The 16135-nt window shown below is 42.7% G+C and overlaps 1 protein-coding gene across 1 annotated transcript in view; it reads left to right on the top strand.

Annotated features, from left to right (window-relative positions):
• atad3 (ATPase family AAA domain containing 3) overlaps positions 1–16135 on the top strand; it is a 52218-nt gene continuing 36083 nt past the window's right edge. The window contains exons 1-7 of the mRNA XM_052039203.1: positions 1–264; positions 1467–1543; positions 2424–2525; positions 3091–3150; positions 10466–10535; positions 11545–11710; positions 13650–13719. Coding sequence (XP_051895163.1) covers positions 60–264; positions 1467–1543; positions 2424–2525; positions 3091–3150; positions 10466–10535; positions 11545–11710; positions 13650–13719 — 750 coding nt within the window. The 5' untranslated portion in view covers positions 1–59. The remainder of the gene's footprint in view (positions 265–1466; positions 1544–2423; positions 2526–3090; positions 3151–10465; positions 10536–11544; positions 11711–13649; positions 13720–16135) is intronic.

Below are 16135 nucleotides of genomic sequence, written 5' to 3'. Positions count from 1 at the left end.
TCCGGTGCTGCGCGTGCGCAGTGGTTTGGAGGTCACCGTGTGCGTGTGGAGGGGCCGCCATGTCCTGGATCTTCGGCTTGAACAAGGGGCCGCCGCCGGCCGCCGGTGATCAGGCGGCTCCGGGGCCGCCGCCAGTCCCGCCTCCGCCCGGGGGTGGCGGCGGCGATGGGTCCGATCGCGATCGGCACAAGGACAAATGGAGCAACTTCGACCCGACCGGCCTGGAGCGTGCGGCCAAGGCTGCCCGGGAACTGGACTCATCCCGTGAGTGAGGCCGGTCGCCGGGCGGGCGAGGAGGTCCCGGCGTCGGGCAGGGCCTGTAACCCGGCCGGTGTCCGGCATCCGTGGGCCGCGGCAGAGGTGCCGGGGACAAGGGCACCGTGGGGCTAGGGGATGGCCGGTCATGGCCCCGGGCGGGGGGCCCCGGGATAGCGGGATCCGGCGCAGGGCCAGGGGGTCATTGTGAGAGAAAAAAAATTGGTAGGGAAGATGCAATAAAAAGCCCTATCTAAAACGATAAGAATTTACAGAGCTTTGAGGTGTAGGTGGATCTGTGTTTTCTGGGTTCCTGATAGGCAAATGCTAGCTTGTATGAAATGCAAATCATTAGGAAAGCTAATAGAATTTTATTATTTATTGATAGGGAAATTGAATTAAAAAAGTAGGGAGGTTACGATTCAGTAATGTAGACATGAGTGAGGTCATATCTGGGGCCCTGTGTACGCGTTGGTCCCTTCTTTAAATAAGGATGTCAATGCATTGGAAGCAGTTCAGAGAAGGTGGTTCTATTAGGGGTTGTTATATGCAGTCCTATGAGGAAATGTTGGCTAGGCTTGTATCCTCTGGAATTGAAAAGAGTAAGAAAGGATTTGATTGAAACGTGCAGGATCCTGAGAGGCATTGATAGTGTAGATGTAATAAGGATGTTTCTCTTGGAGTATGTAGAACAAGGGATTACCATTTTAAAAATGAAGGATTGCCCATTTAAGACAGAAATAAGGCAAAATATTTTCTCCCTGAGGATTGCAAGTCTTTGGAATGTCCTTCCTGAAAGGGTGGTGGAAACAGACTGTTAATATTTGTAAGACATTGGTAGGTAAGCACATGATGGGCAAGGGGGTGAACGATCACCACTGGTAGGTGGGTACAGAGTTGCATTTAAATCAGATGAGTGAAGGTCTCATTAAATGGTGGAGCAGGTTTAAGGAGCTGACTGGCCTGCTCCTGCTCCTAATTTGTAAGTCTGTGTGTACATACTGTATATTAACATTCCTCTGGTGTTTGTGGGCCTTGCCATGCGTTTGGTATGCTATCACTTTCCTCAAACACAAACTGATGTTAAATGTTTGAGCAGTCTTCAATTGGGCAACAAATTGTTCAGCATTAATGCTGCAGTGAATGGGTCAATTTGAAGTGTTTGGTTGTGTAGAGTCAGGTTGTCAACAAACTTTGTTTCTTTGATTCAGGCCATGCCAAGGATGCACTGGATCTCTCTCGGTTACAGGAGCAAACAGTCCAACTGGAGCATCAAAGCCGCATCAAGGTACGAGATGGAGTTAGGGAAGGGAGTTGTAGGGTTGGGTATGGAGGTCAGCGGTCCCAGGTACTCATGAGAAAATCACTGTTTAAGTACATTGTACAGGGGCTTCGTGGTGAGGGAAGAGGGGCAGCTCCTGCAGGGGAAATTTGGATTTGGTGGCACAGCTCACGGCTCCATGGACCCAGGTTAAATCCTGACCTCGGTGCTGGTCTGGGCAGAGTTTGCATTTTCTCTTGGTGGTGTGTAGGTTTCCTCCCACATCCCAAAGATGTGCTTTTAGGTAAATTAGGTACTGTAATTTACTCCATTGTGAAGGAGAAGAATCAAGGGGAATTGGTGGGTATGTATGAGATGGAGAAGTTGCAGGGTTTTGGAGAAATAAGAGGAGGGAGAATGGGATTAATAGTCCTGTTTCCTTGGGAACTATAATGGACCTAATGGGTTGAATGACTTCTTTGTGTCATTGTAGATGTGAGATGCCAGAGTCATAGCAATTGTGATTTAACCTGAAATGTGGTTTGCATTAGCTTGCCTAAAGTACAAATGAAGCAGTTCATCGGAAATGTTTCCTGTTCAAAGTGTTCATCTGTTAATGTCTAAATATGACTTATTTCCAGTTTGCATTACTGTTTGGGTAGCTTAATGTTTGAATTGGCTTATTGCCATCTGAATTTCAAAAAAGTGCAGTTTCTGTGTTTTATTATGAAATACGTGTGGTATTTCAGAAGATATATTGATCCAGTGGGTTTTTTTTAGCTGTGTGTGTGGCTCACAAAACATTTGGTTTTGATTTTTAAAGTTCTAGTGAAACTATCTAATTGGCTGATGGCTTTGTGTTGTTCCTGAATTGTTACAACATACAAGATTGTGATTCTCTATGCAGGAGTATGAAGCTGCTGTGGAGCAACTCAGATCTGATCAGATCAAAATCCAAGGAGAAGAGAAGCGGAAGACACTTGCTGAAGAAACCAGGCAGCACCAGGCAGTAAGTTGCTGATTTCATTTGGGAACAAGTCTCCAAAATGAATGGACCCGAGCTTGTGCTCATGAATTTATAATTTGGAGTACAGCCTGGGAACTTCATTTCAGGATAAACATCACCAAGGGCTGGTGGTTCCTCTACTGGACTGAGGTTTGGAAGTACCTACTCCAAAACATTGACACTTGACTTTTGGAGAGGAAGTAAAAGCATCCACTGTACTTGGACAGGTTATATTACTGTCTTGGAGCATTTTCCCCATTATTTCTTCCAACAGAACAAAATGCATGGTTGTGGTTTAATAGAGAGAATTGGCATAAGACTATTTATTTCTGTCTGTAATAATGTTGCACAATGTATTATAGTGCATGATGTTTCTCTGGTTAAGAAGGACAAGCAATAAACTTGAGAGTTCAAACTAAATTGTGCATGTAAACAGAGACTCATTTGCTATTGCCATAACATTTTCAAATAGATCTGGATTTATCTTGAAAATCATTCACTGTTGCTCTTTATAGATGGTGATGTTTTATTGTGGTGGTCAAAATAAATTTGGTACTTTGTTTTGCAGCGAGCTCAGTACCAGGACAAACTAGCAAGGCAACGATATGATGACCAACTCCGCCAGCAGGTGAGTAGATACTCTCTAAATAGTTACATGTGTGGTGACAATTGTAAAGTTTTATTTTCATGGGTCATGAATTGTGAATGATCATTTTAAGTTTTGTTCTTCCTGTACTAAGGAGCCATACAAGATTCCTTTAAGATAGGAGACCTCAGAACTACTTCTATAAAATAACAAAAGGGTAACAAAGTGAAGGATAAGACCAGAAAGATACTCTTGTGAAGGCAGGGGGCTTGGCTGAAGTACAAATTGAGTACTTTGTCTTTATGAAGATGAGTAAATGTGGCAGCAAAAGAGGCAGCGGTGGTTGATAGATCTGCAAATTAGGAATTTTACTCCAAGCATCCATGTTTAAGCCCTCAATGTATTATCAAAAATGGCAGTGGTCCCAAAACTGACCATGGTAACCACTATTGTTTATCTTGCAGAGTCAATAGTCTTGCAGCAGGACAGAGTCAGTGGCTGTGTGATTAAGAAACTCACCGAGGACAGAAAGTAGAAAGACATGTTTATCAGGTTACTGCAAGATAAACAATAGCATTTACCATGGTCAGCTTTGTCACCACTGCCGTTATTGATATGCATTGAGGGCTTAAACATGGATGCTCGAAGTACAATAATTTGATGGTTAGTTACCAACTAATAACCAGAATTCTGGATTATTGATCTGGCAATTAAATCTGAAATTAAAAAGTTTCAGTAATGGTGACCATGAAACTGCTAGACTATCATAAAGAGCACCTGATTCACTAAATCTGCCACTTTTACCTAGTCTGGTCCAAATATGATTCCAGACTCATCGGTGTGGCCATCGGTTCTTCACTACCTCCTTGGTTCAGGGACTATTAATGATGGGCACTGAATGCTGGCATTGCCAGCGATATCCATGTCCCGTGGAAAAGTGGGCTAAAATTTATAGGTTGATAATTGTCAAAAAAGAAAAGGCAACCAGTCCAATTGGGTTACTTTCTAGGGTACTGAAAGAAGTATGGAAGAAATTGGAGAGGTGCTGGCTAGTCTTTCATTCCTCCTTGGATTATAGGTGAGGTGCCAGAGGACTGGAGAACTGCAAATGTCACACCTCTTTTAATAATTAGAGGAAAATTTAATAGTTGTTTGCAAAATCTGAATGGTTAAGGGAGAAAAAGCATGAATTTGTTAGTCACGTCAAAAAAATGTAAATTGAGTTTGTCAAACATAACATGCTAGTAGAGGAGGTTGATGATGGTGATGTATTAGATAGATGGATTTTTAGAGGACATTAAAGATTAGTTACTAAAATTGAAGCTAGAAAGATGTGGCATTTAGCTTTATGACAAACAGAGGATCATGTAAATGATAGATGGTGTTGTCTCTGGGGTCGGTTTTGAAACCACGTGGACATGGAAGGGTGGGGTAAAATTTCCAAATCTGCAGATGACACTAAGCTTGAATTTATGGAGAGCCATGTGGAGAATAGTAGTGGGCTTCAAGAGAATTTTAATACGCCAATGGAAAGACAGACATGGGAAGATAAAGCTCATGAGATTTAAATAAAGAGAGACACAGTGGTGCAGCTAGTAAGAGCTGCTGCCTCACTGCTCCAGTGACTTGGCCTTATCTTGAACTCTGGTACTGTATGTGTGTTTGCATCTTCTTCCTGTAATAGAATGAGCTCTGGTTTCCTCTTGCATCCCAAAAACATGTGGGATGTAGGTTAATTGGCCACTGTAATTTGTCCCTTAGTAGGTTAGCAAGTGGTAGAGTCAAGGGGAGTTGATGGGAATGGTGGAGAATAAAATGAGATTGGTGTGGATTTCTGTATGTGCATGTGGATAAATCTTTGAAGGCAATGGGGTGGGTCAGAAAAATGGTTTAGAAAGTGATAAGGGTCCCAGACTTCCTAAATTAAGGACAAAATCAGGGAGATTATGTTGAAACTTTATAAAATGCTGGCTTGGCCAAAAATGGTCTATTACATCAGGGTCCATTATTATCACACTTAAATGGAAATGACAGCTCTGGAGCGAGGTTCCTTCAGTGAAGAATTGGGTGGTTCTATTTGGGCAGAGAGTGATGAGACCAGACATGATAAAATTACATGAAATTGTAATAGATCAAGAGGTGGGAACTGTTTCTCTTTATTTACCCTGTGTAGAAGAGGTTGAGGATCAGGTGACAAAGATTTAAAAATGATTGACGTGAAATACATGTGCACGGATGCACAAGTGTGCACACATCCTGCTAGCTGCTGAGCCACTGTCAATTGAGGGGTTCCCTTTGAGTTTTATTCCATCTAGCAGTTAAGTAGTGCTGTGCAATACATTGGATGTCTTTTGCATTATCCATAGAGGCCCTCCCCTTCACTAGTTTGGATAATTGAATTGACTGTAAATATTTGAAATGGCAGGGAGTGGGGTGGAATGAAAAGCAGGAAAATGAGACTGATTGATTGGGTTTCTCTACAAGGAGCTGGGATAGCTTCCATAGCTGAATTGTGCCCTGTGTTGTGACAGTTCTATAAATAAAAAAAACAGCACAGATTTATTAAAGGCTCATTTTTGGCCAGTTACTTCTATAGGATAGAGCAGATGCTGTATTGTCTGCACACATTTGCCAAGATATTACATAATAGACTTGGCAAAATTGAAGCTCCTAATTTAAAGGAATATTGGCAATATGGGTGAAAGTTTTACTATTGGATAAAAACAAAGTGAAGAAATGAATTGTGTTTCTCAGTTTGTGGCAGATATACAGAGATGTTCCTGTGGATCAATAAATGGACTACTGTTCCCTTTGATAGGTAATATAGACTTGGGTATGATTTCAAAGATTTTGGAAGGTGAAGATGCTGAGGATTAAAATGATCTTGAGAGAACAGGCTGGTGAAATGGGCAGATTTAATTTAGATATGTGGGAAATAATACGTATTGTTAAGATGCGTAAGGGAGCATTGTAGAGGGCATAATTTTAAAGTGGGTTGAGGAAGGAGGAGATCTGGAGATGTTTAGAAAGTATTTTTATTTATCTTTATTAGGGTCTTAGTAACTTTCCATTTTACTAAGTAAAAAGTCCAGTCCTCTTTAGATTTTCATGATGCAGAGCCAGCATTTATTGGCCAACCCTAATTGCCCTTGAGAATGTGGTGGCAAGCCACGACATTGCCCTGATGCCATCCTTTTGGGGAACTTGTTTCCACAATTGATTGGGTTCCAAGATTTTAGAACCAATGGTGATGAAGAAATTTTTGATATGTTTCCAACTTAGGATGATGTGTAACTTGGGAGGGGAGCTCTGCAGGTGGATGTGCTCCCATGTACTTGCTGTCCTTTTTTCAGTGATAGTAGCTGTAGGTTTGGAAGGTGTTGTCCAAGTGGCACACACTGCAGCAGTGGTGTGATGTGGTGCCACTCTAATTCCACCTTGGCCTCAACATCGATTTCTCTAACTTCCGGTAACCCCTCCCCTTCTTTTTCTTTCCTCCCCACCCCACTCCTTTGTTTTCCCTTATTCCTGTAGCTCCCTTCCCCGCCTTGATGACTTGCTCATCTCTCCTCCATCCTTTATTCCATGGTCCACTGCCCTTTCCTACCACATTCCTCGTCCTTCACTCCTTTGCCTCTTCTACCTATCACCTCTCAGCTTCTTACATCTTCCCTTCCCCCTCTCACCTGGACTCGCCTCTCACCTAAACTCACCTGTCACCTGCCTGCATGTGCTCCTCCCCCTCCCCCCACCGCCTTATTCTGGCTTCTGTGTCCTCTTCCTTTCCAGTCCCGATGAAGGGTCTTGGCTGGAAACGTTGACTGTTTATTTCCCTCCATAAATGCTGCCTGACCTCCTGAGTTCCTCCTGCACTTTGTGTATTTCTCCAGATTCCAGCATCTGCAGAATTTCTTGTGTCTAAGTTTCTTGAGTGTTGTTAGGGCTGTACTCATCCAAACAAAGGAATTGGACTGTATTGTGCTTCTGACGTGGGTGGTGGAAAGTCTTTAGGTTGTCATGATGTAAGTCACTTAAAGCCCCTGAACTGCTCAAGTGAATGAGCTTTTTGAGCTTCCGGTCGAAGGTAATTCCTAGGATGTTAATGATTCGGCATTTGTTATGCCACTGAATAAGGATAGGTAGTTAGACTCTTATTGGCATAAATATTACTTGTCACTTATCAGCCCGTGTTGGAATGTCGTCTAGGTCTTACTGCACGCAGGTGTTGATGATTCATTTTCTGTGGAGTTGGTAATGGAACTGAACATTTGACAAATGTTAGCAAACCTCTCCACTTCTGACCATAAAGGTGGAAGGAAGAGTATTGAAGGAACTGAAGATGGTTGGGCCTGGGGCACTGGCCTAAGGAATTTCTGCAGCAATGTTCTAAATCATAGAAACGTACAGCACCGAAGCAGGCCCTTTCAACCCACGTCATCCACACCAGCTGTGAAGCCTATCCACAGTAATCCCATTTGCCCGCATTAGGCCCGAATCCCTCTATGCCTTTTCTATCCAAGTGCCTGTTTTAATTGTATCAGCTTCCACCGCCTCCTCTGGCAGCTCATTCCAGATGTTCAGCATCCTCTGTGTGGAAAAACTTACCCCTCGGATCTCCTTTAAATTTCTCCCCTCTCATCTTAATCCTGTACCTTCTAGTTCTAGACTTCTCTGCCCTGGAAGAAAGATTCTGACTATCCTATCTTCCCTCAATTTTATAAACCTCTCAGTCACCCCTCAGTCTGAGAATAAACCCAGTTTACCAGATCTCTCCTTATAAATGCAGCCCTCACTTTCTAGGCAACATCCTGGTGAATCTCTTCTGCACTAATCACTATTGCTGCCACATACATCCTGTAGTACCAGAACTGTACACTATACTAAGTGTGATCTAACCAATGTTTTCTACAACTGCTACATGATGTCCTAACTCTTATCCTCAATGCCTCGGCCTATGTAGGCAAGCATACCGAATGCCCTTTTCACTACCCTATGCATCTGTGATGTTACTTTCGGGGAGCTATGAACTTGCACCTTAATATCTCTGTCCTTAAACACTCCTGTACATCGAGGTCTCTGCTGTTTACACTATAATGTCTTGTGCCTCAGATGATTGGTCTCCAACAATGGCAACTCTTGTGTGTGGCATGATTCTTACATTGGTGTATTTTTCCCTTAATGCCTGTGGTTTTCAGTTTTACTAAAGCACCTAGATGATCATTTGACTGTTGGCTCCATGTCAAGGGCAGTCACTCTTGCCTTGCCCCCGGAATTCAGCCCTTTGATCAACATTGGACAGGGACTGTGATGAGGTTTGGAGCAGAGTGGTCCTGGCAAACCCCTGGGCACTGGTGAGCAGGCTGCTGGCAAGTAAGTGTCCCTTGATAACACAGAACCTCCCATTGCTTTAACAGTTGACATAGACTGGGCATTGGTTAACTGAAATGAGCTTGTCCTATTTTCTGTGGACTGGACAAACTTGGGCTGTGTCCCAAATTGTCGTGAGATGCCAGTGGTATAACAATGGAGCTTAGCTAGAGGTGTGGCTACATCTGGAGCCCGAGTCTTCAGTTGGATTGTTGCCTGATCGCAGAGCCTTTCCTGTATTCAGTGTTCTCAGACTTGTACATATGTGTGTGAAATGAATCAAATTGGCAGATCTGCCTTTATGGTGGATCTTGGGAGGAAGCCAACATTGGTCACCTGCATTGCACTTCTGGCTATAATTCACCTGTCTGGATGAGTGCAATTCCAACAACAATCAAAAAGCTCAACATCATCCAGGACGCAACATCCTGCTTGATGGGCAGGGTTCAACATGAGTGCCTGTAGCTGGGTGCTGAGCCTGCCATCATTGATATTCTTCCTCATGGCTGTCTACCACCATTACCAGCTATGTTTGCAGGACCAAAGAACTTTGTTCTGATCTGTTGGTTGTGGCTTCACTGATTTCTGTCTGTCAGTGTTTTTACTGTGGAGCATACATGTAGCCCTGTGTTGCAGCTTTGACAAGTTGGCACCTCATTCTTAGGTTTGCCCTTCTGTACACTGCACTGGACTAGGGTTGATCTCTTAGCTTGTTTATGATGGTAGAGTGAGAGGTACGATGGGTAATGAAGTAATACATGAAGTAATAGATGAAAAACACGACGATGCTGGAGGAACTCAGCTGGCCAGGCAGCATCCATGGAGAAAAGTAGGCAGTCGACGTTTCGGGTCAGGACCCTTTCTCAGGACTGAAGATAGGAAAAGGGGAAGCACAATATATAGGAAGGAAAAGCAGAGCAGTGATAGGTGGACAAAAGAAGGGAGGCGGGGTGGGCACTAGGTAGATGCAGGTAAGAGACAGTGATAGGTGGGGAGATGCTGCCTGGCCTGCTGAGTTCCTCCAGCATCATGTATGTCATTTAGATTCCAGCATCTGCAGTCCTTTGTTTCTCATGAAGTAATAAATATTGGTAGAGAACAGATGGGCCTTTAACAACAATCTGCAGTAAAGTTCTTGGCCACCTTAATTTAGGCTTTTGTATAATTTGGAAATTATACAAATTAAGTTTTGCTGAAGTGCATTAGTGGGATTTTTGGATTGTTAGACCAGGCATCCAGGTTACTGGTCCAGTAATTTAATCAGTGCTTCTACTTTTATTTTCCCCTTTAAATTTTGTGCTCATGTCTCTGGTTTTGGCTTTGAACCCACTTCTGATTAAGAGCTATTGACTGAGACACAGCTGGTAACCAACCATCTTAGGATGGACATTTTCTGTACTCTGTAGTGTACTCCTAGGTGGTGTAGTGCTGCAGTGGGAACTACGTATGTTATGAACCAAACATGCAAACAGCCAGTTGACTTGTAAGGCATCAGATTGTAAATTGTGCTGCACTATTGTGCTATGCCACCAGAGGAGGCTCAAACACTTGAATTTCACAACGATCTTGTCCTTGCCTGTAACAAATGCTATTTGGGGATAGCCACAATGTGTCTCTTTAGAAGTACTGAGCATGTTTGCTGAGAAGGTGGCAAAGAGTGCAACATTAAATCAATGAAGTTAGAACATCTGGATCTATTAAAATGTGGTTCACATTCTGAACATTCCTGAAGGTAAGCTACTGAGTTCAAGAATAAACAATAAATATCATCCTTGGCAGCAACCCGGGGAAAGAAGAATGGATACAGCTTCCCTACACTTAAACAAGTCCAGTTGGCCAACTCATCCATTTAGAATGGCCCAGCTGTGTATTATAACATTAATACGTGTAGTTCAAGCGGAAATGTTTCAGTGCTTCACATGAAGTGACGTTGGACACAAATACAAGCGTCGGCATTTCAAAGTGATTTTTTTTTTCCTCCCTTTATTAGCAACTGTTGAATGAAGAAAACCTGAGGAAACAAGAGGAATCTGTTCATAAACAAGAATCTATGCGGAGAGGTAAAACACTTAAGCTGTGTAGTTAATGATGGAGAGTCATTGGTCTAATAGAAAAGCTGTTGAGGGAGTTGGTGATTGGTTTGCTGTTGGGCTTTGGGTAAACGGGAGCAAACCACGCAGACCATGCCCACTTCCACCCTCCCCTGGCCTCTGTCCAATAATCTGGTGAGGTTATGGATATGCATCTGATAACATTAAGAATGCATATGTGGTCCTCTTATATTAAAAAAAACCTGGTATACCTAAAGTTCTGTGCATGGTGCTGTGTTGGGTTAAAGAGTTCTGATAGCTGAGTTAAATTTATCTGCTCTAATTTAATTCCAGTTTTTTTTAGTGAAGCTGGAGATCTTTGGGAAGTGTCTACAAGTAAAAAATGTTGAAGCAGCTTTCCCACACTCATTGTGTTTGACTGGTACACCCCAATGCTTTTTTTTAAACAACTTCAAAGTAATAACTGACTTGGTAATCTGTTTATAGCCATATTTATTTGTTCACCACCCCAATAGCACTTTTTGTTTTAATTGTACTTCCACAGGGTGACTCTTGGCTCTTGTGCCTTGGTTTATTGTGGGTCATAATCAAGTTTTTAAAGAGACCTCTGCCTGAAATTTGAAATTTTTGATCACAGATGCATTGTATTGCTGTATATTTACAAATTGTTGTCACTGGGCTGTGCTTCAAAATGATGAATGAAAAGTTTCATTGATCAGACTGGAATGTGCAATAGCACATTTGGGATTAGGCTGTACTCTCTCACCTAACGTTTCTTGGAGCTGTGTCAATCACTGCCTGTTACTGTCAAGTGATTGAACTTCTCTTTCCTTAACACATTTCTGTTGGATATTTAAAGCATAACCAAGTCCACACGGTCTTACTGAAATTATGGATGGTCTTTCATCTTCTAATACAAATAGAAACCAAATAATAATAAGGCCTGAATTCAAGTGCTTTCTTTACTGAAATGGATGAATATTCATTCCCCAATGTTATTTGATACTCCTGCGTGCAGCTACAATTGAACATGAGATGGAGCTCCGACACAAGAACGAGATGCTGCGAATCGAAGCCGAAGCCAAGGCTCGTGCTAAGGTGGAACGAGAAAACGCCGACTTAATCAGAGAACAGATCCGATTGAAAGCTGCTGAGCACCGTCAAACTGTTCTTGATTCCATCAAGTGAGTTTTGGGTGGAGGCTGAAATTGCTTTTGATCAATAAATGGAATTGATTCTCTCCTCTTTCCTTCCCACCAAAGTTATCGCATCACTCCTTCCTATCGTCGTCTTTAGTGTGTGTGGCTAATCCAGGTGCAGTAACATTTTGTAGATTAATAGAAATTTCTTCAGATGGGTGATAATGATAGTAATTAAAGCACTCGACATTGAATGCTTAATGTAGGCCAGTGTGACGCATTGTTTGCTGAAAATGTTAACACTTCATTGCCATCTCATGTTTTAGTATTACATTCAGATGGTAATCCCGTGGTTTGGCACTACCACAATTTATACAAGTTTTCATTTCCTAGGGAACATGGATGCTGCTGCCAAGTTCATCATTTATTGCCCAACCCCACTTACCCTTGAGAAAGTGGTATTGAGTTCATGCTTTGACTACATTGATGATTTGTTGTCATTGCTTTAAAGTAAAGACTTCCAGTATTTTCACCCAGCAATAACAAAGGAGTTGCTGTTGAAACAGCAGCATGGAGAATGATTTGAGATAGATCAAGTGCTTTAGAAGGAAACTTAAATGTTACATCAAGTCCAGCTGCTTGCTACTCGTATAGAGGCCATGGGTTTAGAATGTCTCATTCAAGGAGCCTTGGCAGTGGGTTTTGTAGATGATATGAACTGCATGCTGCATAAAAGAAAACTATTGTGCTGCAGTCCAAGCCACTTTTGTCCTATTCTTTTGGACCAGATTCGTTCTCACACAGTTGCCAGTTAGAGAAGAAAGTTTCTGTTCTTCATCCATGGGAGACTGGTGTGAAATGGGTCTGCTCAAATATACAGTTAAACTCAATGTGACCAAACCAATCTGCACCAACCCTGAGCACTTAATGTTTTATTCGTACACAATCCAACCCAGAGGGATTTGCAGCAAAGGTTGTGGTGCTGTGTGTGTATGTAGCTCTTGATTAATACAAAGGACACGTGCAGTAATACTAAGCAAATTATCTTGACCTGAATAAAGTGCTGAGCCAAACCAGACCCAAGCCAAATGTTTTGGCAGAATATACACACAGATATGCATAGCAGGATCCTGTCACGTTTGGGCTGTGTGCCAGGCTCTGTTAATACATTTATGTTGTGCTTTAATGTAACATCTGGAGGCAGTTCAGATGAGTATTATCAAGCCATTTTTGATGCCAAGCCCCACACAGTATGAACAAAGGTTGGGTTAAATAGTTGATTTTTGAGAATGTTAAATGCCAAAAAAGCTTTGGAGGTGAATTCTGGAGCTTAAAACCTTGGCTTGTTGCCATTGGTGGGGCAACTAAACGTGGGGATAATCAAGAGGTCTGAATTGGATGGATGCCAAGGTCTCAGAAGGTTATCAAGCTGGAAATATAGGAGCAGGCAAGGCCATAGATTGATTTGAAAACCAAGGGAGAATTTTAAATTGAGTTACTGCTTAGGGCATTGTACATCAGTGAGGAGGGGGATGGTGAGCAAACAGGACAGCACAAGTTATGACTTTGACATCATAATTTTGTTTGACTTGGTTACAGAGAATAGATCAAGGGAGACTCTCCCAGGTATCTGTTGGAATGGTTAAGCCTAGAGGTGACAGTAGCATGGATGAATATTTCTTTAGCAGATGAGCTGTGCTGGGAAAGGGTATGTATAGTGGAACTAGGTAGTCTTGGTATGCACAAATGAAGTCCTGTATAACTATTGGCCAGCTAGTTAGCATTGTCTCACTCTGCAAAGATAGTTGGCTGGGTGGAGGAAATATTAGTTTTGATGTTGGCCAGTAGAATCCCACTTCCAAAACTTTCTTCTGTGCTGTTTTTTCCCTTTTCTCCAAGAGAAAGGGCCTTTGTTTCTGCTCCAGTGAAGCAGCTTGTGGTGTCTGTATGCTGTCTGATCCACTTTATCCTTTCACTCACACAGGACAGCTGGGGCAGTGTTTGGAGAAGGATTCCAGGCCTTCGTTTCTGACTGGGACAAAGTGACGGCCACAGTAAGTGAGAAGAAGAGGTGAAGCAAGAAACTGCATTATTCCTTTCTCCTAGTATGTGATCAACCCAGCTACAAGGTGAAAACCATCCAATTGGGCAATGAGCTTTCTACCTGGTGAAACAACAGTCAGTACCCCAAAAGTCGTGATGAATTGCCATTGAGAGTGAAACTGCTGACTGCTACTGAATTCTGTTTTGATCTTGGGCCAGTTATATTTCTGAGGATTAGGTTTAGAAATATGCATGCTTCATCCTATGTCCTTTTATAGTTGATTTGTGATGAGTTGCAATTCACACTTATTTGTATAACTGTCCACACTTTCTTTTTAAAAATCGTGAAGGTATTCCGTATAGGATTACTGGTCTTAGTCTAAATGGATTTGGGAGCACAGTCAACTTGGTCTGATGTGACTATGTATGGCAAAGGACATAGAACATTACAGCACAGTACAGGCCCTTTGGTCCACAATGTTGTGTTGACCTTTTAGCCTACTCTAAAAATCAATTTAAGCATTCCCTCCCACATAGCCCTCCATTTTTCTATCATCCATTTGCCTATCTAAGAGTCTCTTAAATGTCCCTAATGTATCTGCCTCTACCCGCACCCCTGGCAGCGCGTTCCATGCACCCACCACTCTCTGTATGTAAAAACAACAACATCCCTCTGATATCCCCCCTCTGTACTTTCCTCCAATCACCTTAAAATTATGCCCCCTCATGTGAGCCATTTCCACCCTGGGAAGAAGTCTCTGGCTGTCCACTCGATCTGTGCCCCTTATCATCTTGTACACCTCTGTCAGGTCACCTCTCATCCTCCTTCACTCCAAGGAGAGAAGAGCCCTAGCTCACTCAACCTATCCTCAAGACATGCTCTCCAATCCAGGTAAATCTTCTCTGTACCCTTCTAAAGCTTCCACATCCTTCCTATAGTGAGGTGACCAGAACTGAACACAATATTCTGAGTGTGGTCTAACCAGGGTTTTATAGAGCTGGAATCTCACCCTGACTGTCCAGCCAGGACCAGTGAGGTCACTGCTGGCCATAACCAGAAGACAGTTAGCCTTGGCTTCCCTTGACATGATATAATATAATTAATATTACTACTATTCTCACTCACCACCTTTCCTTCCCCCCCCCCCCCCCCCCCCCCAACAAAAACTTGGTATGGCATCACCTCAGGATTAGTGATCAAATTTTAAGTTGGACATCTTATTGGAAGTGAAAGGTTGCACCAGAAGTTGCAGGCTGATTCACTTCCAGTAAAGCTTTACAATATTGTGATTTGCTTGAGATATACCACCCCAGTGTTAACCACATATGAGGGGGTTTATCTATCTTTCCTTCAGTGCAGGTCAGTACCCAATGACTCCCATTTCACCCTCCAGTAACCCCCCCCCCTTTTAAATCCAGTGGCAGGCAGGAGCCTGGTAGGCTCACTTAACCTTAAAAGCCACAGCCTACTTGTATGTAAAGGAATGTTTGATCAATGACTCCTCCAGTGGACCAGAATTCCACTAAGAGGATCCTATGGTTGTATCTGGGCTTTACAGTGTGTAGTTGCTGACATTATTTCAGCTGCACCTCCTTCCCACTAATTGCCACGTTCAACTTCTCTTCCAAATCACACTAACGTTCTGACCACATTAACATCCTTATCTGACCAGATCTTTGGAATTCTTTACTCAACAAAACATCATGTGGATTGTAAAAGAAATAAATCACCATCCTTCTTCTGGAGACGTACAATAAATGAAGTCTTCACATCATCACCCTTGTCCTAAGACCATAAGATATAGGAGCAGAAATAGGCCATTTGGCCCATCAAGTCTACTCTGCCAATCAATCACGGCTAATTTTTTTTAATGCCATTCTCCTGCCTGCTTCCCATAACCCTTGACCCCCTTCCCAATCAAGGACCTATCGGTCTCTGCCTTAAACACACCCAGTGACTTGGCCTCCACAGCCCTCTGTGCAACGAATTCCACAGATTCACCAACCCTCTGGCTGAAGAAACTCCTCCTCATCTCAGTTTTAGAGGGACATCCCTTTATTCTGAGGCTGTGCCCTCGGATCCTAGACTCTCCTACTAATGGAAACATCCTCTCCACATCCACTGTATCCAGGCCTTTCAGTATCAAGTAGGCTTCAATGAGAACTCCCCTCATCCTTCTGAACTCCATTAAGTACAGGCCTAGAGACATCAAACACTCCTAAGAACAAATTTAAAAGGTTATGATATATACTTAAGTTCTCTTTCTCCCAGATTGCATTTAAACAACAAGGAAAAGTCAACATTTTAATGTTATGTTGCTGGAATACAATTAAATTGAGGTGTATTAAAGGAGTGATGTAGGGATCAGAGTTGAGCCTTTCGTTGTTAATCCACTCTATACAATAGGAAAAAGACATCTGACATAC

The sequence above is a fragment of the Pristis pectinata genome, chromosome 26, assembly GCF_009764475.1.
Source record: "Pristis pectinata isolate sPriPec2 chromosome 26, sPriPec2.1.pri, whole genome shotgun sequence".
Lineage (NCBI taxonomy): Eukaryota > Metazoa > Chordata > Chondrichthyes > Rhinopristiformes > Pristidae > Pristis > Pristis pectinata.
Note: the sequence above shows the minus strand (reverse complement) of the source record. Positions and strands in the feature narration are given on the sequence as shown.